Genomic DNA, 23,413 nt, shown 5'->3' on the forward strand with positions numbered 1-23,413 from the left:
TCGACCGCCGATCTTCGGCATGCGGCCAGTCTGCGCGCATCAACCGCGAGACATCAAGCATTGTAACAACGAACAAGTGCATCGATCAACTCTGGCTATTCTCCTTCGATCATCTCACGCAATTGCCGTCCATTTCCTCTTTCCGATCGTTCAATTTCGTACGCGTAATTCACGAAGATTCACCTATGGATTATTAATTACTTGCATTTAACAAACTGGCGCAGTGTAATATCAATAATGTTGGATACAGTAACATTAATTGATAGATTTCAATTATAAAATCCTAATGCTCCCTTTTTTCAGCGAGCAACAGGTCTGGTAGGTTCGTGCACCGACGTCAACGACGAGAAGTTCATTGGTAGATCCATGACATCGTACAGTACTATTATTGCTTGTTACTCGTGCAATTTGTGAACTGGAACACCGGCACCGCACGACGCAAATACAAAACCGTGGATTGTTCGGTCGAGTTAGAATCGGTGCGGTGCAAGCGAGAGTCGAACGAAGGAGAGAGTAGCCGCCTCGGATGGAATATTGATGAGCAAAACGAAGTTTTCGTAAATAATTGTTGTTCGCCTCTGAAGAGAAATACAAAAAGCTTCGTTGAATCTCTGTTGAAATTATGGCGACAGAATTCTTCATGTCAAGGAGATCCAGATATTGGACGGGCAGGAACGATGGCCATGTACAAAACAAGTGAAATTGGTCAACGCTAAGAATTAATGATATCAACAGAATTTAATCGTGTTGTTGATGCGTCGTACGCTTGTTCAGTATATATTTTGAAGTCGCTTTTTCCTAAAAATACACACGTGTCTAGCAGATAACATAATTATATAATTAAAATTGTTTATTGTTGTTACAATCACGATTAAGGCAGGTCGTCGTCAAGCTAAGTGTCCTTGCATTTATATAAAAAATAAGCGCATTTGTAGTAATTTTGATAACCCAACCTGACATTGCGATTACAAATGATCGGACGATGAATACGTCTCTACTTAATTATAAATAATTAAGTCCTGAAATAGAATTGATCTAATCAGACGAATTACGGATACACGATCCATTAAAAGATTTGCATTAAACGGAGGGAGAATTTGTTTGCGATGTCGATCTGTTTGAACAGGTGGGCTCTTAAATCGTTCGTCGAGCAAAAGATCTCGATGAAAAGGAAAGTTACATTCCACGTGTGGAACCATCATTGAACTTGAATACGAGAAATCTTTCTCCCGTTCTAGCAAAACTACGGACCGGGTGAAAGTGACCAGCGAGCGCAGAATTCGGGAGATCCCAATTCGCGTCGAACTCTAATCGTTCGCTAGTTACGTCGATTTTAAATAAACACCGCGACGTCAAATAGAAGGAGCGTTGCGAATTATTAACGAAAACTGATCATTAATTTCGCCATGGTATTTCATGTCGACAGCTAGCCAAAGTGTCTCCCACGGAAGTGGTCGCCGATCCAAGTGAAAACGTCATTCGGAGTTCGAGGTGTCTAAAAGAATAAGAATTACGAAATTAACGTTAGTGTGTACTTTCACTGAAATTCGCATTGAGTAGACCCGCGCAAAATAGACCTCTATGATCGCCATCGAGTAGATTCCACTTTTTGCCCAAGCAGACGATTACTAAACATGTAAATAAGGAAGCGTACAAATATTGGCACTTCGGAGCTTTTTCTTTCAAGCGCGCGTGCTATTACTCATATGTCATGAATTCATCTTAAACTTATCGATCTATGGGATAATTAAATATGCATAATGCTTTTGAATTTATATTATATTTATATTAATAATACAATATTAATGCTAAATATCCTCGATGTTTAATAAATGTTAACAAGATAGTCTAATTTACACATTTCTCTTTTAATTATAAAGCGTTGACAGATTGCAATCAACGTAGTGGAATAAGCAATATTTGCTATTTCTATTTGTAATTCATTCTATACTGTCCTTCTGTTTAAAAGGAGAAGTAAGAACCGCGTCGGTACATTTGAAATACTCATGTCTCAACGAAAGATGACGCCTCCATGTTGGGAAGTACTTCGCGCTTAGAAGTCCGCTACATATTTAAGGATGTAGGATGTACTGGCTATACAGTCAATCCCAAAAGTTTATGTACCTTAGAAAAATGCATTTCCTATAATTAAAAAGAAATCAGACGTCGGAAGAACAATGCTAGTAATAAATAGCTACGTGCTAAAAAGTATAGCAGGAAATATCAAATTAATTATTGACGCTGGCGAAAAACTTTTTATACAGAAGTTGTAGGCTTTGACATCCTCTACAAAGAAAGTTTCTACGCATTTTTCTTCTAACTTTAGTATTTAACGAGTTAAGTATGATTATTTGGCATTTTATTGATGTTGACAAAATCCAACCATCCCAGCGTCGAAACGGCGAACTTTTGGAAAAAAATTTCGTTTTTCCTCAATAACTCCTAAACCCTTAAAGACACGGGAAAATTGCATACAACCTTTTTTGTAGAGGACGACGAGATCTACAATTTCTGTATAACAGTTTTTCGTTAGCATTAATAGTTTACGAGTTATTGACGAAAAACGAAAAAACAGTTTTTTGCGAATTACTCGTAAACTATTAACGCTAGTGCAAAACTGTTATACAGAAATTGTAGATCTCGTCGTCCTCTACAAAAAAGGTCTGATGCAATTTTCCCGTAAGTTCAACGGTTTTGGAGTTATTGGCAAAAAACGAAAATTTCGCAAAATTTGAAGGGGTACCCNATCGTCAAAAATTCCAGGCTTTGAATTGCTTTAAAATTTTGCAGGTAGCTTTTTAATAGTAATAGGAATCTATAATAGCAAATTCAACACTCTAGCATTGTTTAAGTGTATAGCCTATACATCCTTAAGGATAAGAAACGAATTCACATTCTCATGGAATTTTTTCAGCTAAAATAAAACGAAACGCACAGTATGTTATTAAAGAAATCCTGCGCATAATTGCACTCGTGTTTCCATCGCACGTGCGCTAATCCTTGAGTGCCATAAACGACGAAAGGAAACTTATGTCCTGGCTATTTCAAAGGACAACAATAGAGCCGTCGTTTAATTTCATTTATTCATTAATTCAGGTACAGCTCATTGCGAGGAGCAACGAGCCGCATAACTAATCAGACGGTCACGCCGGTTTGTCATTGTACCAAATCTTTCTTTCCATGACACGTGATTCATCCCTTGTAACGATAACGATCGAAGGTCTTTTAACAAATGTATTTTTTTAACGCGAGCGAACTGTTCGGCGATCATAATTTCAAATACCAGCAAACAATCTCGAGGCAGGACTCTCTCTGTTCAGTCTTCTCTTCTGTTCAACTCAATCAATTAAACTGCAGCATGAATACACAGTAACTGGATTTTTCACAGAATTTGAGACTGAATGCTCCTTTGGAGAATGTCGCAACACGACCTTTAGCGATAAAGAATTAGGAAGCATCAATATTATCACCAAGATCGACATCCACAACCCTTTATTCATTGGGCCTTTCGCTACGGCAGTCCGCCCCAAAATAATTCCACTGAACGGGGCATCGCGCCGAAGTGTGCATATTGCTGAATGTAATTATATATTTGATATCTAATTGATGCCAACTATAATAGGCGCTCGTAGCGAAAGGGTTAATAATAACGTAACAAGTGGGCTGCCAATTTAGTTATTTCATTTCTCAGTTTCTCGTTTCTTGACGCATTCCTACTTGATATTACTATTACTATAATTATTCTTTTTTTTTTTATTTGGTTCAATGCACAACACCTGATTGTCGTGTAATTAGACCTGCTTCTCCGCCTGTTCCCCCTACTGTGTTCTAAATCTGTCTATCTCGGAAACTTTCCTGTATCTCGACCTTTCTTGACTTTCGTAGGAGAATAGTACCCGCGTGACCTAGATCGTATGACTCGTCTTTTCACCGCGCGGTCTTATCCAACTGCCTACACGTTATAGAGACTATCGGGTTCGCACGAAGTGTGTGTCCGCAGCCGCAATTCGAACGACGAGTCACGCACGTAATAGCACGCGAACGTGTACTATCACTGGAAATGTCCCGATGTTCAACATTTTCCAGTGCGGCCGCCGCCGCTCGGCACGCGTTTGCGTCAAGGTACGAGAAATAAATTTCCTCCGCAATTGTGCAAGCCAGGTGGGCTATTATAATGTCCCATCTGAATTACAAGCACGTAATTTGAGGATTAACTCGGATCTCGTAACTTTCTAACCGAAGGAAAATAACATAGCCAGCCCCCTGGCTGAAGGATATTGCAAATCAATGACCTCGCGTAATTTCCCGCGTAATACACAACCCGTGGCTTCATGATTCAAGCTATGCGGTGGTGAAAGAAGAGTCAACCGTTTATTGTATAAAATTTACGAATTTAATAAACAAGGAGGACTGTACACTGAATTGATGTGTTACTGTTTTATTTGTTAGTTGTAATTATGTATTCATTACTTTATCGAAGAGTGTCACTTGTTAATAAATAATTACATGTTATCTACTGTTGAATTGCAAGGAGAGATCCATTTGATTGACTCCTTTGGCAAAAAAATTATTACCTTGGTAAATCTTTTTTCTGTTCCTTCATGCTCTACATACACACAGTCACGAAATGATAGGATAACTTCAGAAAGGTAGAGAGTAGTAATGGTAACGGGAACTTTCACCATATAACTGAGGTACAGGCCTTTCCTAAGATATTAGGAATCTGCAAAACATGATGTATACATTTTATTCAATTCTACCCGTGTTAATAACACTGCGCATCTCCTGATCCATGGACACCGACCTCTGCTTATCTCTGTAACAAATACAGTACAGGATGTACGTGTACATAATTTAAATGACATTTGAGATAAAAGAAAAATATCTACACGTTCGTATCGTATAAACTGAGACACAAGAATGGAGGAATGAAAAAAATGCGATAAATTAGTGTTAAGGACACAATAAGCATCATGCGGTACAGAGAGGGAGAGGAGCGTCAAATCGGTCCTTGTGTACTTTTTAAATAGAGTTTCCGGCAACGTCACTGAACAACGCCTTAGATACACGTTGGAGTATCGCGTGTCTCTTGCAATTCGGTCGCACCAGGAGATACTACGTCCTGACCGACGCCAGTCAACATCGGTCGATCAACGGACGCGCAACTCGTACGCGGAGAGAGAAAACGAGTCGTTTTTCAAATTCGCACTTCTCTTCGCGCCTTCAGAAAGTCACAGAGGTAACTCCGCAATTTCGTCCCTTCAACTTATCTTAAATCAAATTGCTTATCTCGCCGTAACGCGATAAACAAGAATGAAAATTTTATTAATACATTGAAGAAATAATACAATGAACGAAGAGAGTAATCGTTTCCGTGACACTTCGTCTATTTTCGCGGTAATTCCAAGTTGCAAAATTCGCCGAATTTATTTTTTCCAGTAAAACGTTCCTTTCATCGGGCTCGCGTTCGAAGTTCAAAAATTGTTTGTGTCTTTTACTATTTCTTACATTACGACTTTCGATAAATCGGCTTTCACCAGGTTGTAATAAGCCAGTCGTTAATTTTATCAAATAGAAACGCTTGCAACCGCACGTGATGATCCGGGAACTCTGGGAACTGGTACGCGGAACCAAGTTTTCCTCCACCCGCGAAAAATAATCGGAACTCCGCGCGAGGTGTCTTCCGATTGCAAACGAGAACGAAAGCGAACAGAAGTCCGAAACACTTTTCGTATTCGCGTCTCGCGCGGCGAACGATCGACGGATCCGATAAATTATTCAGACAGAAGTGTACGACGATCGGGGAATAAATTTCTTTAGACGGCTGCATCCTCGCTCGATCCTGAATAAGGAACCGCTCAGTACATTGACCGGGCTTAATAGCTTCGGTAACCGCGAATCGGTGGCTCGTAGACCGGTGTGTTCTACTGTGTACTACTACCGGCTCAGGAATACCGTAATACACGTAACTCGACTTCTATCTACTTAGTACTTACCAGACCACTGATTTCTACGTCCCGCTTGAAACGGGAGAAGGAAAAGAGCAGAGGAACCAGTCCTATGCTACCGGGCCTTTAAGGTAGTTGCGAGTGAATGTTCAGTTTAAAAACCCCGGAACAAGTGATGTAACAGACCCTTGAATGTACAACGTAAAGTACAACTTGTGTTGCAAGGGGTCGATTAAATGATCATTATCTGAAATGTGAGGAAATAAAAGAATGTTATAAACACGCATGGGGTGTCGTAACTCTTTAGTAAACGTCTAATTTGTTCCACTAGTTTCGGGAATATATAATAGACGGGTGAACAAGCAAGACGGTTACATTATTTATGCCGCTTCGTTAGAAAATACAATTTTGTCTTCTTTTTTTTTAGTACTTGTAATCGTGAGATATAAATGGAGCTACCGGAATGGATCATGATAATATACGATCTCCTGCTGTTTACGGGTATGGCATTAATTTACATAATCGAGGCCATCGTTCTGACGTTCGTTCCACGACGTTTTCGCTCGAAATCGGTAAACGGGGAAGTCGCGCTGGTAACAGGAGGCGCGGGAGGAATCGGGCGACTGATTGCCATCAAGCTAGCGAAACTCGGAGCGCGTGTTGTTATCTGGGATATCAACAAAATTGGTAGGTGAAATAAAACGTATTCAATGTTATAAATTATAAATCTACGTGAATGATTTTCAGGATTAGAAGATACGGTTCGAGAGATCAACCAAGCGGGAGGAAAATGTTGGAGTTACTATTGCGACATCACCAACAGAGAAGAAATCTATAGAATGGTAAAAACTGTCCAGATCGAAGTCGGCCCGGTAAGTAAAATTGACTTTTTTGTTTCAATACTAAATCACGCTCACGAATAATTATATTGATATTTAGGTAACGTTGCTAATAAATAACGCAGGATACGTTTGCGGAAAAACGCTTTGGAACTTACCGGACGATGAGATCGAGCGCACTTACAAAGTGAACATCCTTTCCCATTACTGGGTAGGTTGAAGCGAAGGATAATGTGTTAGAATATATTCAGGTGGCATTTATATTCGACAGATCACTAAAGCATTCATTAAAGACATGATGAAAAATAATCACGGTCACATAGTGACCGTGGCAAGCGTCGCAGGACTTCTGGGCACTTACAATTGTACAGATTACTCGGCAACCAAATCCGCGGCCATCGGCTATCACGAAAGTCTCTTTATTGAACTTAAAGTAACTACATTCCTTTTGTTTAATAAATTTCATTAGTTATCGTAATTTATACTTAGATAATGAAATTCTTATTTTTAGACTCATGGTTACGATGGAATTTATACTACTTTAGTCTGTCCTTACCTTATTAATACAGGGATGTTTCATGGAGTAAAACCTAGGTACGCTATGTTAAAAAAAATTCCGATTTTTCCGATTTAATTCTTGAGAATTGTTTAATTCGCAGATTGTTGCCGATGTTGGACCCTGAGTATGTTGCACAGGAAATTATTTCCGGAATATTAGTGAATCAAGCGGTTGTAGTAATGCCCGGATCGTTTAGATACCTCTTACCGTTTAAATAGTAAATTACACAAATTTTTATCCTATCTTGCTAATTTTGAGGAACGAATTGAGCTTGACGTTTCAATTTTTTCACAAGCGTGTTACCAGCAAAGATGTGTTGGGCGTTGATGTACCATATCATACGCGGACCTCAATCTATGATGATGTTCCAAGGAAGGAAGGAAAAGGAAACGTTGAAGAACAATAATAATGCCACGATGATGTCTACAGAATCTTATCAGCATTGATTTTGTAGAGAATTTCTCGAGTGAAATAATTTACGACCCCTCATAGTACAAGAGATGATTATTGCGTTTACTACGTAAGTATTATTAGAAGCGGTTTCTTAAAAATATACAATAAGAAATCTGTTCACTAATTTTAAGACTGAATATTTATTTGCACGTGTATACGGTTCTTTATTGTTCAAGTAATAAATACATTTGAAATGTATGTAAAAAGAATTACAATAAATCATAAAAATAATTCAGGCCTTGGCCAAGTTCCCATATTGATAAGCCTGTACCCAATTGATCTGCGAGATCCAGTCGTTGTAAAATGGAATATAACGTGGGATAAAATATAATTCCACTCCCGTCTGACGACCTGAAATGAATTCCCAACTTGTATGATAAAATAATCTCGTGCAAGGCAAAAATTACATTTTGTATAAATTATATCTTACTTTGCTTCAAAGTAGTGTTCTTTATTATTCTCATCCCATTGAATCTTTTTCTTAATAGACTCAAGAATTCTCAAATAATCTGAACCTAAAATTGCTCCTCCACCTTGGGGCGTGTAATTGTATCCATAAAAATTGAGACCTAACAATATTTGACTTCTCTTAGGGCCTGGCTCAGGCACTAATAATTCTACGCATTCTCTTGCCCAATGCAGAGGACTGTTAGGTCCAGGGTGCTGAATACTTGAGTAATCATAAGTCATTAAAGAGAATGCTTTCAAGTATGGTGATAACCGGTCAAAGTGGTCTTTGTTAAACAGTTGAACTTTTGGGCTGAAATATATTAACAAGTGACGATATTTTTTGAAACAGCAATTTATTGTTAACTAAAGTAATAAGATCGTATTTACCCCATTGAAGGTGGTACTGCCAGAATAGTATCTAAATTATTGTTCTTTAATTCACGAGCAATAATTTGGATAAAGTTTACAACACTCAGGGGATCGTGACTTGTTAATACAAATTGATTCCACAGTTCCAATACATATCCAGCAAAGCGGAAGTGCTAATTATCAGAATTATTATACATCTGATGTTATGAACATTTAATATGCAGTGTATATTTTTATACATACCTTTGCTGTATCTACCAATGCTTTAATTACTTCTTTCTGCTTCTCCTTATTACTGAACAGTCCAGTAATAGCAGGTGCTGACCAATGTTCAAATAATACTCTTGGTAAAACTGTAAGTAATAATTATGTATCTCCTGTTGCCCAAAAGCAACATTAGATATTACAACTTAATATACTTTTTACAGAGTGGTCTTCTCTCTTTAATGATCTCATTTCTTTCAACCATTTCTCTTGAACGTTATTCGTTGAAAGTTTATACGTTGAATCATTGCCTTCTGGAAATGACAACCATACGGGCGATACCATTGTGAATTTTCCATGAAATATTTTGGCAATTTTTAATCCATTGTTATTCCACTTTAAGAAATAATTTTTAAGTATTTGTTAGTTATCCTTGGTTCAATATCTTATTTGACAAAATACAGCAAACATACTGGTGTAATGTATCCTAGAACTTCGCCATGAAATCGTCGACGAGTTGTATTAGAATAGTAAGTACCTGATTCTCGAATAATATCGGCCGTTCTAGGATTTTGTACTACTAAGTTTCTACTAAAAACATCTTGATCCACAGGACCATTCTGTAAAAGAAATAAGAATAAAGTGTTTGCAAATATTGTTACAATATTATTCTTTCTACCTTTATCTCTATTTTCCCTTTGCTTTTTTTGTTACTCTTTCCTTGGGTCGTTGACGATTGAATTAGCAACAAACTAATTATTAATAAAAATATATTCATTATTGATTTCAGTTCAAACTAGTTGAAGACAAATTATTTCTGATTAACCTAGGGTATGCACTGTTAAAGTATTTTGTGGAATCATTAATTGGCAAGAAACTGATGTAGTAGAAAAACTCTAAGCACCGTACTAAATAAAACAGAAGTTGCAATTGCCAAAATTAAAAAGTTGCTATCTCAGGATAATTGTTATTTTTATTTATATTTCAGGATATTGAAATCGAATAGCCATCTGGTGATAAGACAACGAAACATAAATAAAATCTTTTTTATTTGAAACGAAAGAACTATGGCCGGTATTCAGAGTAGTTGCTTATTTCATCGGGGAGAGATTAGTAAAAAGTGGCAACGCCTGTGTTAACGTGCGGCTCCAAAAAAGGGCACGGGAGGGCTCGAATCGGCAAGGTAGATTCATGAAATCTCACAGAATGACTGCTTTGGCGTGTACCGACGTTCAGACCCACCGATGCTGGTGCCGATGCTTTTTTCCAGCACGATAGGTAATAGGCAATCGTAGAACGCTGATATTATCAACCTTATACTTGATTCGAGATTATTACTTCGGAAATAGATTACCTATAATTTTCAAATTTTGTCACACTTGTATTGCTTTATTTTCATTAGTGCATACCATATTTTGTATTTGAAGTAAGAATAAAAATAATTTCTTAATTTTTTATTTTGCATTTAATATCTTAATGAATATCAGTATCTAATTTAAACTCAAACTTGCCGCTACCGCGCCCCTTAATTAGTTTTTGAATTGTTGTATTCACAAAATAGCGTAATTCATTATACACATTGTAAAAGTAGAATCTTCAATGTTCAGTTCATGGTAAATCTTAAACATTGTTGTTAATGCTGGTAATACAAAAGTAGAAAATTAAGTTCTTCATGCAGTCATCGGATAATAGTTTTAAATTCTGATGCTTGATGGTCGCACAGCCTACTTTAATTTTAATACCTAGCCATGCTAAGAATAAAATGGCAAAACCGAGGGAGTCCGAATTTCGTGTAGTGCAACCACAGCCAACTCCGTGCGACCACAGTTGCCCGAAGTTTAAGTTTAAAAAAATTCGATCCCAAAACAGGATTCATTTTAAGCGATTGGCACGATAATTCAAAGTAAGGAACAGGAGAACATGCATCAATTAATTAAAATACTGCTACTACCATTAGCTATTATCAACCTTATACTTGATTCGAGATTATTACTTCGGAAATAGATTACCTATAATTTTCAAATTTTGTCACACTTGTATTGCTTTATTTTCATTAGTGCATACCATATTTTGTATTTGAAGTAAGAATAAAAATAATTTCTTAATTTTTTATTTTGCATTTAATATCTTAATGAATATCAGTATCTAATTTAAACTCAAACTTGCCGCTACCGCGCCCCTTAATTAGTTTTTGAATTGTTGTATTCACAAAATAGCGTAATTCATTATACACATTGTAAAAGTAGAATCTTCAATGTTCAGTTCATGGTAAATCTTAAACATTGTTGTTAATGCTGGTAATACAAAAGTAGAAAATTAAGTTCTTCATGCAGTCATCGGATAATAGTTTTAAATTCTGATGCTTGATGGTCGCACAGCCTACTTTAATTTTAATACCTAGCCATGCTAAGAATAAAATGGCAAAACCGAGGGAGTCCGAATTTCGTGTAGTGCAACCACAGCCAACTCCGTGCGACCACAGTTGCCCGAAGTTTAAGTTTAAAAAAATTCGATCCCAAAACAGGATTCATTTTAAGCGATTGGCACGATAATTCAAAGTAAGGAACAGGAGAACATGCATCAATTAATTAAAATACTGCTACTACCATTAGCTTCCTCAATTATATTAATCTACAGATTTATTGTATGTAAATTAATAAATTAATAAAGATGTCAAAAATTCATGTCATACCCTTTCAATAAACTTTTCACGCAACCGTTTTCTTCGACGACCTAATCTGTATCTAATTTAATTATTCAAACATTATTATATAAAATTTGTGTGGAATACAGTCCTTTCTTTATTGAATCATTAATTATATACCATTCCATAAAATCTTAATGCAATTTAGGACGAGAAAGTGTCATAATTTCGGAGACACTCTATGTCTCTGTTTCAAACTCCTCGTGATGAAAACAAATAGAAATACTTATATATATTTATTTATCATGAGAATCAAAACAATGCGATGAGATCACGATTTGATATATTGATAGCATTGTCATTTCGATCGATGATAGAAGAGCAGAAGAAATAGACCGGTTGATTTCATCCGAACGAACGGGCTAAGACTACGCGTCCGGCGGCGATAATTCCTCGATAATAGCTCGATAACGGGTCTCATTGTCCCATGGAATTTCCAGAGAACAGTGTAACGACGACAGTGTCCGGTAAAGCTGCTACGTCAAAGATCTGTTCGCCCTTGTATCGACGCAACATGACGCCCGACAAACGAAGTTCCGGTTCCATTCAGTGTCGTATTTGCCACGAAGGTACTACATACATATTTGATACACCACGCCATGCAATAATTTTGGTTTCTGTGTATTTCACGTTTCATTTTTTAAAATAAATTTCTGCTCGATCGTTTCTCCAACCGGTACGGAATTAAGTGATTCGTGAATGGAATGTGTCAAGTGCTTTTCTTTGCTAACGATTTTTAATGTACATCATAAAGTTAAACGGTGAAAGACATAAAATGTTTAGTGATCATATATTTATAACGAAACAAGTAGCTTTTTACTCAAATTCATATCAACTTCAGTGATATTCGTTGTTTTATTTTTACACATAAACATGTGCTTCTTTGTGGAATTAATAGTAAGTATTTTTAAAATGACATATGTCAAATTCGTATAACTCTAATTAATAACATTAACAACGGTGTTAGACTCCTGTCGAAATAGATATTTTAATTAAACTATGCACAGTTAAATTGTATACAGCTTCGTCTTTTGTATTTTGATACTTTTTTTATATTATTAATTTTTTAAATTTTATCGATAATTTTTTGGATATCTGAACTTTTCATTTCGATCACGATGTCGATGACACTACAAACTATCCCGTGAGACATTTCGAAATGCACTCTGAGTCACCCAGCCACGTACTTTGATGAATCAATAGCAAAAATAAGCTAATTCCATGCATCCTAAGCAACGCAAAGTATACATGATTAAGAAATATAGTAATATGAAATAACGATATACGAGCAGGAATAATTGTTATCTTCTAATCACCTCGTTATTGTCCATATAAATGAATCAATTAATTTCGCGATAAGATTAACACTACTATATGATAGGATCTCTCCAGATCCATGTCGATCGACTATTTCAGTATTGAGATAACACGCAATCTCCTGAGAAAATCTAAACAGAATCATATATCTCAAACTGCGAGTACAAAAGAACAATGACACAACTTCCGCTAGTGCAATATCAATGACCTTCCAAACGATAAGGGATTATATTCGGACATTATTTCCACAGATAGTGGTATAGAAGAATTGATAGATCTCCCATGCAAGTGTAAGGGATCGTTGGGTCCAATTCACAGAAGTTGTTTAGAGAAGTGGTTATCCACGTCGAACAAGAATTGTTGCGAGGTTTGCGAACATCCGTTCGAAATACAGAAGAAGAATAAACCGTTCTCACAGGTGAACTTTTCTCTGTTTTGCAACGGAAATCGGAATATGATCTTTTCTTCTATTCCTATTTGCACGGAATTAGTTAACGATCTTCTAAAACGATGAACACAATTTATATGCGAGAAACATGAACATTATCTTTCCTCTATGTATTATAGCTAAGATTATTATCGCAGTCTTTTAGGGAATGGTGGAGGACCAGGGAGAATATGTACGGACCACACGGTGTAGCCGCTGATATAGCGTGTTTGATAGTATTAACTCCACTATGTCTGACCGCCACGTATTTGTGTGCAATCGGTGCGTCTACTTACACTAGTCTCGGTTATTGGGAAGGCAAGGGTTTAGCTGTGCTCTGTATCATACTGGTGGCTACTTATTTTTTATGGTTAATCGTCACTATCAGGTACGATTTACGAAGACTGATAAAACAAACTTTTTTCATTCTGCAATTTATACTGCATGTTGTAAATACATAAAAGTAGTAGTGAAATTTAAAAAAGTAAGAAAAGAGAACAGATTAGAAGAGTAACTCCTATATTAAGTTAGAGATAATGCAAGGGTTGAACGTTGACACAGATAAGGGATTGCTCGTTTCAGGTTCCACTTCAAATCGTGGCAACGATGGTGTACAGGACATCAAGACGTAAAATTAGTAATGAAACGAGAACCTGGTGTATCGTCTAACCACAGATCGCAGATTAAAACATTGGTAAATGTCGATCAAGACGGTAATAACAATAACGCTGTTCAAAGTAATCGACTCACAGATTGGATATTTATTCCACGTAACAATAATAATACTGTGCAACAGGAGTCAACGATTGTATAAATTTTTCTGTCGAACTAAATCCTGTAAAATTTTCAACCGATAAACAAATGTCAATATTATATTGGTTTGTTAAAAAAACTATATATACTTATAGGTTTAAAAAAAGTGCAAAAACGATTAAAAAAAACATTATTGAATTGCGTAAATTGAATTTAGCACCACGTAATAATTCACTAATTTTTTTTAAAAAAAGGTTTTCGATTGAAAATTGATTTATTAGGCTTATTACTACGATTTTCCGCTGTATGGCATAAATAATTGTAAAAGTATGTTATAATTATATTCTGGTCAAATCTTGTGATGTATGATTAGCTATAAAATGAACTGAATTAAGACTAATTTGAAGCTTTACTTGTAGGTGATAGAACTGTGATTTTAGTGTGACTGTGATCTCCGGTTAAGCAAAACTATATGTAAATATGTCTATACACCTCATGTTACGAATTGTTTTAAGGCTTCGTAATAGTCAATTAGCCTGATCTGGATGCATTAGTTTTTATTAGTTCATTTGCAACATCACGTGTCGTTTGTATACTATAGTAACAAGAATGAATGGTTTATACGTTTCGTATGTATATAATTTAAAGAATATGAGAAGTATGGAACTGTAGTACCTACGAATTTATATTTATGATAACGTTTAATATCTTTTTCGTTTTGTACTTATACCCGTTAATGTTAATATATTGATATTAAATTATAAAATCAAAAAGTTGGAAATAAATATGCTTTATAATTTATAAAAATTAATAAAGAAATCATTCACTTCAAGTGTCAAAGTAACAACTTCTAAGAAACTACGTATGTACATTCAGACTCTAGGAAGACAATCGACTTTCTAAAAAAAAACTTACGTTTATTTCAGGAAACAATTCATGAGCACCTTTGAGTATTAACGTTTAAGTCACTATACTTAGCATGCTGTTGAATTTGTAACAAAGCGTCAGAAAGGTCGACAAAACTCGATCAAAAAGATAGCAGAACGACCAGTGCAATGCAACAAACAAATACATAAGAATAATAGAGAATCATCGAATCCTTGTGAGACTATGTAATATGAAAAAGGTCAATAAACATGAAATTAATGTCAGTCTTTTATGTCAAATGAAAAGGACAGCAGTTTCGTTTAAGAAAAAAGAAGGGGTAAGTTGTTGATGATACACCAACCTTCAAGCTCGCGTTCTCATGATAATTGATAAACTATGCAAAACCAACAGCTAATATCTTTCCATAAACGAAACTATAATTCCTACATATCCATTTATTATATCAATTTATTATAATTATAATAAATATAATGCTTTCGTAGACAGGCCTCTATACGTTCACTGTATCTACTGAACAGAATTACAATTTTTTTGTATAGAAAATATTTCTTGTATACAAGAACTAAAAACTTAAAAACATTTGGAAATATAATTCGTAAAGTATAAAATAATATTTCATAATAAATGCACAAGCTACATTCTATATAAAAGAAATAAAGTGGAATACGTGTCTGAGCAGAGAGCGCAGTAGAAATTCAAGGCAAATATCAGGCTGCAGTAGAATAAGTACGCGCGTAGTCAGACACCGCCGTACACGGGAGTAGATTGAGACGTATCACGTAGATCTTATCTTATACTGTTTTGTTTGCGCCTTGAAATCATGCTCACCGTGCTATATCGCGTTCTAATCGTCTAAACTTTGATGCTAGCTAATGCATTTTTCAAACGTGTTTGTAAAAGCATGGGTACGCAATGCGGTGACTATGAAGACGAAAGGGGTAAATTCGTTTAGTTAGCCAGGTGGTTCGAGAACGGTCTGATCAACAAGAACTTGACATTGAACCTGCTTACACACATGATGCGCCCGCACCCGCACACATTAACTGCAGGGTGGAAGGACGGACATTAACTCAAATGTATGCAAAACACATGCACATGGATATGTATCGTAGAAAAGGAAAGGATTAGCTGCGCATGGGCGTATCTATGGTGACGATTGACTCTTGCTACCGACCTCTAGTCGTTTCCAACAATCCATTATATTACACCGTTATCGCGCCGCGTCATCGGGAAACCTCTGCCCGTGAAAGTACCGCTCCGGAAGCCTCGCGTGTCGGCCGTGTTTTTTCGTCGCTGTACCACGCGCGTTACCATTTTAATTTCGGTGATTAATCAAAATCGTCGTGGGACTCACGGGACTAAACGTGGAACAGCACTGGACAAAGATCCACGTTCGAGGAATGTTTATTGCGTAAGTTCACGGAATTGATCGATGAGTTGAACGGTACAAGTTCAAAAGACCGCTTCTCGATTTGAAAATGTTATTTCAATCCTAATGCGACTTAATTGTTATCACGATTTCATTCTTGAATTCGATTTCCTATATACAAGAAAGAAAATGCTTCTATAATAACTACTACAGAATCGTCATAATACTTTTCTACGTGCTATAGTAGTGCAAAGGTCTGATGACAAATATTCTTTTTAAAATAAACCTATCAAACATTGATTCAGATTTTTTAAAATTGTTTTGCATATTCTATTTAGTTCAAAATATACAGACTAAAAGACACACGCGTGATATTCTTACTACATTCTTCCTGTACGTGAAGCGTATAATTCATCAGATTTTCATGATTGTTTTCTAGATTCTATTTGTGGATTCATCATTGAAACTGGCCTATGCGGAATTAAAAGAAAGTGCGTCGTTTCATGTAACAAATAAAACTACTAATCATCATTGCAAATATTTTATATTCAACCAACTTGTTCTGGACAACGATTCATCAGTTCAGAGGAGTTCTAAAGAAGAAAAGTGTGAAGCCGTTGAGTGCTGAACTGGCCACAAGGAAGTATTCGAAAAATTGAACGAAAAAGTGTCTTATGTGAGAAGGAAGTTGTTGATTGTGACGTGGTTGTTTTCCCGAGGGGGACGTGAATCGAAGAGGAAGTGACATTTAATTAATTTGAAGCATGTGAGTAAATGGCCGTGACAGGATCTTGGCATCCTTCGAACGACCTACTATGGGCATCTGCCTGGACACTGGTAAGTACTCATTCAAACTGGATCGTTTATAGTACTTGCTATCTATCCTACATACAATTTTACGGATAAATTTTGTGGTTCTTGGCAGAAACTAAATATTAAAATTTCCTTCGATCAGTTCGTCAAACGTTAATTCTTCACAGACTTCTTTTCACTGTTTACCAGTGTAACGCGGCGAGCGTCAGGCGACGTTCCACGTTTGTCTGTTTGTGCCTATAAACTCGTCATAATCAATACGAATTAAGTTTTCATATCTCAGACCATCGTTGTTTTAATTTTCTCTTTTTATTTGTAATATGTCAAGGTATCACGCAACTTTGCCGAATATTAGACAAGAGTTTTAAGAAAAGCACATTTATTTGGATAAATAATTTCATGTCAAGAGTTAAGCCATTGAAAGAGAAAATGACCCTTTCTTGACAATAATGCGAATTTGTTCACAGTACCGTATTATTGAAGTTGGTCACGAGGTTCAATACTTAATTATCTAATTGGATTTTTCGATTGGATTAAGTTGAACTTTTAAGCTTGCGTTGGTAAATTACAAACAGCTAGTTAAAATCGACTAACTTCGCTAATGAAAACGAGGCAATGCGATTAAAATAGTCGATACAAATTACATCTTAAAATGACCGTCACAGTCCACGTGGCGGAAATTCTAATTAATAAATTTGTATTAATCCATGTCACAATAAAATGAGTATTTCCCTTCAAATTTGATCGCTAAACGATAAAAAGTCTGGCGTGAAATGTTTTGTATAATTTCTTATTTGATGTTCAGTTAAAATGTGAATATATTGAGGTGCACGTGTGACCCACAAATACCTTGTACTTGACATTACACATATTAATTGATCGATCAGTCTTCCCGACGATTTCCCAAAAGGAAGGAAGGGGTGAAAACTCTTTTAAACTCCGCGCTTTACTTGTCTATTATCGCATGGAAGAAATTAAATATGGAACTACTGGAGCTACTCCGGCAACGTGTGAATTATAGTTACCCTCGCTTTTAAAAGTAATGGATTATAAGTTTCTCTTTCAGTAGTACAGAAATTACGTACTTACGCGTGCTCACGCTTCTGAGAGTTAACAAATACGAAATATGAAAAATGACTTTATTTATTATTTCAATATGGGAAAATAAGACTTGTGAAATAAATATAATCCAAAAATGTATTCGTATGCTAATACGGAATACGTAGCTATTATCGAGAACGATAGCCATTTCATTGACTGTTCTTGAAGCCACAGGTGCTAAAAACATCAACTATTTGTTTTCACATGTAATTGAAATTTCATGACTGACTTCCATTACGTTATGTATTTTGTTCGTAAATACACGTGGCTTTTATCTTTTAATTCTTTACCATTGATTAATTGATTAGACGATAAATACTTACGCATAGACAATCTTTTTTAAACACGTAACGAATACAAAATTTATAAAGTAAAACGTGTACGTGTCGCAATATACGATTACAGAGCAACTTAGATTTATTAAAAATGATTATGGAGTTAACAGTTCATGTACAAATTGAGTATCGCGACGGGGGCAAGGAAATTTCTATAGACGTGACTCATGTTGTCTATGCATGTAACCGAATCAATATTTCAAATAAGTTCATAACGTTTGTCGTTAGACAAACGTGTTTATACCTTTCTCTGTGGAGTAAGCAACAAACAGAAACTAGGTCTCAAGAAAAGATTCATAAATGAAAGTAAACTTTCACGATCATGCGTATGAATGATGTACGATGGTACAAAATTTTTATCAATTTAATTAGAAAATATGTTATCGTATATAGTAGCTCATTCAGAAATTGAAGTAAACATAACATTATATAAAAATTAGAATAAGTATATTCAAGTATCGTCCACTCTAATATCTATAGACTGTAAGTGAATTTGAATTAAACGACATTTACCAAGCCTATCATTATCTAATGCTTCTGTGCCTTAAAAATGATTTTCAGTTAACATACGACGTATACGTAGTTTTACTAGGAAAAACCGCGTTACGTTATGTAGTGTGCGATAAAGTTTGTGATCTATACACACGTGAATGCAATAGACACGGTTCTGTAGAGTAGAGTCAAAAGAAGACCGTAAGTAATTTACTTACGTACATAGCTTAATCGATATCGAACAAGCTAACGATACCTTTACACGATGCTCTCCGCCGTTGTAAAATTCAGATAAGACGAACTTATTCAATTACATATTACTTCTTGTTAATTCATAACAATACAGTAGAATAAATTGCGCACGTCTGGTCAATAAACACATTATATCTCTTGTAGTCGTCAATATTTAAATTAACTGTATGCACAAGGAGTGTTTATATTGTCACGCAATATGTACAGACACATTCCGCGAACATGTACATGCGATGTAAAAATTTAATGTACCTAAAGATTTATAGATAAATATTAATTTTAAGGTACTGAGTCCTATTTCCGATGAATCGACTCTTTTATCCTGCAGATTGCATTTCTGTTCATGTGTTCGATAACTAATCTGTATTTAGATTATTCCATTAATAATCTGTTGCTCAGATTTGTAACATTGCTCTGTCATCGGACCATGTTTTTGTATGTTAATATTTTATTATTCTCGTTATTGAATCGAGAGTTCTGTTGCAGATCAACAAAATGGATCCCAGGTGTTCGAGGAAGCTGATGCTCGAAGTGCGGGAAAATGGCGAGGAGAGGCTGGCCTGCTGTCAACCCCTCCGGATGGATATTTCCCGCAACAAAACGTTGGACCTGTTAAATTTGAAGTTCCAAAAGTGCCAGTCATATTTGTCCTCGGTTCGTACATTATTTCTCAGTTTCGGTGTACATTTCTTACGACATCAATTTCGATTGCTACCAGGCGGTCCCGGCAGTGGAAAGGTGACACATTGCGACAGCCTAACGCAAGAGAAGAAAGGCATAACGCATATAAATATGATGGATCTCCTACAACAATACGCCTTAGGAAATGGTACCGGAAATATAATAATATAATAAATAATAATAGAAATATAATAAAATATAAATTCTCAAGTGAAGCGATTGAAACTTTGCACGATGCTTTTATATTTTCTGATAGATATGCAAGATTTCGGGCAGCTTAGCAGTAAAACAGTAGCGGAGGTCCTTATGCTCGAAATCAAAATGTCACCAGGCTCCAAAGTCTTTCTCGTCAGCGGATATCCGCGAAATATGCGCGACGTAGTCGAATACGCCGAAAAAGTGAGTATCAATCGTCCCTAAAAAAACATTTACTGTTCTTGTTTAATGACCTTTTCATCTATAATCGACAATTATAGCATAAAACTTTTGAATCAACTGAAACGCAACGATGAAGTTTTACGTAATTTGTCTTTAGATAAAAATTGTGAACGGCGTGATCCTCGTGTCATGGAGACAAGATATCCTCGAGAGACAGATCGACTTTGGAGCGCAACTCGGACAAGTAGTGATCGAACTGGCGAGAATGGAACTTTATAATTTTTATAGAAACGTTATGCCTGTGGCCGAGTATTTCGACCAAAGTGGTATTTTATTAGAGGTGAACAAATAAATTCATTGTCATAACATTTCTTCAATTGGTACTTATGCGATGTGAATTACAGATAAACGGGGAAAGAAATCCTAGCGAAGTATACGTCGATTTTCGCGAAGCTGTTTTTAAAATCCTCGGTTTGTCAACTGGTGAGGTGCGAGATAAAAATGTTCCTCAACCGTTAGAAGCAGAAGTAAGTTAATTTCAATTAATTAATTTAATATTGTTTCTATATAAATTATTCTATTTTTGCAATATTATGTTGTTAACGTTTATGTATTCACGGGAGATTTGAATTTGCAGGTAGAAGTCGAAAGGAGAAAGGAATCTATTTCGGAGATTAGGAAGTCGCCGTCTCTTAAGAAAGAATCGGCGGCCCAAATCGCACGAATACCCTCTTCAATCGACGTGAAATCATCGAAGACCGCGAAGAAGCCCAGAAAGGGTTTACCCGCGTTTATCTGGGTCATAGGTAAAAAGAAAAATACTATTCCCATAAGTTACGATTAATCCTTTCAGAATATCCTTACAACTTCAATGTTTGTACATGAGAATATTGGAAGTACAAACGACTTTTAATAAGAATAAATAAACTCCTACGTACATTATTTTTACAATGAGCAATATCAAATGAAATCTGTGTTTTTTCATCAGGTGGTCCAGGAAGCAACAAAGAAAACTTGTGTACCCAGGCTGTTCCCAATATGCCAGGCTGGGTTCACGTGAGCATCGGCGGAGTGCTTCGAACAATGGCAACGTCAAACACTATTGTAAACGATGCCATTGTGTCGGGTGAGATGGTCCCGCAGGACATCGTGATGCAAGTGGTAGAAGAGCAAATTATGGCGAATCGCGACACGGATGGCATAATAATAGATGGTTACCCTAGAGACTTAAATCAAGTTCAGGAATTTGAAAATAAGGTAATTAAGAATTGCATATAAATCTATAATATAAATATCTGAAAAGTCGTGATACAATTTTTTTTAATCAGTTCGGACAGCATCCCCCGTTAGTACTATTAGACTGCTCGAAACTACAACTTGGCAGAGGGAGGATAGACGACACTGTCTCCGCGTTTAGGAAAAGACTGGAAATCTTCCGTGATGTCTCCTTGCCTATGCTAAAAACCCTCGATAGCGAAAATCGTCTAACCATCGTAAGTATCCTTCGCAGTTTCCCTGTCTTCACAATAATGTGTATACAGTAAGTGTTTTACACAGATTATTATTTTATTTGAAACAATTTTTAGATCGACGGCGATACGGATGTGCCGAGCGTACAACAGGAATTCGCGGCAGCGCTTTATCAATTAATGACAAAAACACAGCGCAAAGAAGAAAACGATCAGCGTGCACCTGATTCACCCACATCGAGGGAAAACGAGAATAACTTAAATGTAATAATGCCTAATAATAGGAATCAACCGACCACACCAAACGGTGTCTCTAAGCCGATCATCGACGACGAATCAAATACGGAGAAAGTAATTAACGCTACGAACAAAATGAACGGAATAAGCATACACGGTAAGTGCCATTCCTACAGTTAATGACCTTTGGGGTAAATGAAAATGTCAAATGAATGAAGGCAATGAATTTGTAATCGCAGGGGCAGTGAAAATTGCGAACGGGTTGAGAAATAACGCGAGGCAAGTTCAGAAGAATGGCGTCGCTCATCGTATGCAAAACGGCATAGCCAATGGTACCGCGCACATGTTGCAAAATGGTGTGGCGCACTTGGCCAATGGAATCGTACCGAGCAACAAAGTTGCACCGGCTGTACAAAATTACTTGCCCGCGCAGGACGCGGTGAGGAAAATGTACAACGAGGTCGAAGGTTATCAACAAAATTTACACATGTAATTTGTGCTCGTTAAAGTGGAATACAAACTTGCATACAAAATTTTTAATCACGGATGAAAATTGTTATTTGTAATTATTTTGTTTAAGTTTCACATGGTACTTCATAACTTAACGAAATTATGAAATTAATAATTATATAAAGTCAAGATAAAATACGTAGCTACTAAAAATCCATTTAATAGAGATGTTTTAATAGTAGCTCTCGCAGGCCTAATTTCGAAGCCGAGTTTTCTTTAGTATTGAAAAATGGTAACACAGTATTGCATTTTCATTCCACTCTAACATTAAATCGTTACCTGAGTAAAAATCTAAAAGAGAAAATATTTTTAATATCGCCTTATCTTTTTATAAAAGTAATAGATCATATTTATATATTCACGAAATCAAATGGGAAGTGGAGATTTCTCGCTGATCCAATAATATAGTGAAGATAATGTTATAAATGGTGCGTCTGAAAAGGAGTATCTCGAGTTACCCTTTAAGTAAGATGATACAAAAATATTAGAGAATCATCGTATCACTTTTCCTAAAGAAACCTTTTCCGGAGACCACCTATTTGTATAAAAGTAATAATATATCTGCATCGTGCCTTGAGACGACTACGACTTAAATAGGATTAAACGAAAGATTTAAAAGTAAAGCCAAATGCAGAATTATATCCGCAGATATGTTGTAGAATAAAAATTGGGTATAAAGTGAAAGTTGGGTAATCGAACGAGTATCGAGATTCCGAATCTCAAAAATGCATATAGCTGTATTCATTTTTTTAATTATGATAGAAAATATATACTTATCAGTCTTTTTACCACTTTTTTCATTTCTTAGTTAGGGATGTATTGGCTATACAGTCAATCTCAAAAGTTTATGTACCTCAGAAAAACG

At 36.1% G+C, this 23,413-nt stretch overlaps 4 protein-coding genes and 1 long non-coding RNA gene across 7 annotated transcripts; 4 read left to right on the forward strand and 1 right to left on the reverse strand.

Annotated features, from left to right (window-relative positions):
* The first annotated feature begins 136 nt into the window (after window positions 1-136).
* On the forward strand, window positions 137-1,359 carry LOC113464420 (uncharacterized). Its single transcript, XR_003389274.1, has 2 exons — window positions 137-225; window positions 304-1,359. It is a non-coding gene; the product is annotated as an uncharacterized LOC113464420 (long non-coding RNA).
* Window positions 1,360-5,108: 3,749 nt separating this feature from the next.
* Window positions 5,109-8,030, forward strand: LOC108625537 (estradiol 17-beta-dehydrogenase 11). Of its 3 annotated transcripts, XM_026814031.1 has the most exons (9): window positions 5,109-5,239; window positions 5,990-6,079; window positions 6,376-6,635; window positions 6,696-6,820; window positions 6,888-6,998; window positions 7,059-7,220; window positions 7,299-7,381; window positions 7,447-7,563; window positions 7,642-8,030. In XM_026814031.1, exons 3-9 carry the CDS (start codon window positions 6,398-6,400, stop codon window positions 7,790-7,792), a joined length of 987 nt encoding a protein of 328 aa, XP_026669832.1. In that variant the 5' UTR covers window positions 5,109-5,239; window positions 5,990-6,079; window positions 6,376-6,397; the 3' UTR covers window positions 7,793-8,030. The 3 variants fall into 3 exon arrangements, with proteins under 3 accessions (XP_026669832.1, XP_017881108.1, XP_026669833.1); XM_018025619.2 differs by lacking the exon at window positions 5,990-6,079 and having other exon boundaries at window positions 5,110-5,239; XM_026814032.1 differs by lacking the exons at window positions 5,109-5,239; window positions 5,990-6,079 and adding an exon at window positions 6,089-6,202.
* On the reverse strand, window positions 7,921-9,799 carry LOC108625535 (chitinase domain-containing protein 1). Its single transcript, XM_018025614.2, has 7 exons — window positions 9,502-9,799; window positions 9,296-9,442; window positions 9,038-9,218; window positions 8,862-8,971; window positions 8,637-8,791; window positions 8,230-8,559; window positions 7,921-8,150 (listed from the first exon to the last, which is right to left on the reverse strand). The coding sequence occupies exons 1-7, from the start codon at window positions 9,598-9,600 to the stop codon at window positions 8,009-8,011; spliced, it is 1,164 nt and encodes a 387-aa protein (XP_017881103.1). The 5' UTR covers window positions 9,601-9,799; the 3' UTR covers window positions 7,921-8,008.
* Window positions 9,800-9,990: 191 nt separating this feature from the next.
* LOC108625515 (E3 ubiquitin-protein ligase MARCH2) lies at window positions 9,991-14,794 on the forward strand. Its single transcript, XM_018025581.2, has 5 exons — window positions 9,991-10,100; window positions 11,844-12,095; window positions 13,095-13,261; window positions 13,429-13,658; window positions 13,853-14,794. The coding sequence occupies exons 2-5, from the start codon at window positions 11,954-11,956 to the stop codon at window positions 14,082-14,084; spliced, it is 771 nt and encodes a 256-aa protein (XP_017881070.1). The 5' UTR covers window positions 9,991-10,100; window positions 11,844-11,953; the 3' UTR covers window positions 14,085-14,794.
* A 904-nt stretch (window positions 14,795-15,698) lies between these two features.
* Window positions 15,699-23,356, forward strand: LOC108625519 (adenylate kinase isoenzyme 5). Its single transcript, XM_018025585.2, has 12 exons — window positions 15,699-16,322; window positions 16,720-17,117; window positions 19,760-19,927; window positions 19,992-20,102; window positions 20,211-20,353; window positions 20,490-20,672; window positions 20,737-20,859; window positions 20,970-21,138; window positions 21,321-21,589; window positions 21,661-21,825; window positions 21,919-22,195; window positions 22,278-23,356. The coding sequence occupies exons 2-12, from the start codon at window positions 17,096-17,098 to the stop codon at window positions 22,529-22,531; spliced, it is 1,884 nt and encodes a 627-aa protein (XP_017881074.1). The 5' UTR covers window positions 15,699-16,322; window positions 16,720-17,095; the 3' UTR covers window positions 22,532-23,356.
* The last annotated feature ends 57 nt before the right edge of the window (window positions 23,357-23,413 follow it).

The sequence above is a fragment of the Ceratina calcarata genome, unplaced genomic scaffold, assembly GCF_001652005.2.
Source record: "Ceratina calcarata isolate Rehan_Ccalc_2016 unplaced genomic scaffold, ASM165200v1 scaffold363.2, whole genome shotgun sequence".
Classification (NCBI taxonomy): domain Eukaryota; kingdom Metazoa; phylum Arthropoda; class Insecta; order Hymenoptera; family Apidae; genus Ceratina; species Ceratina calcarata.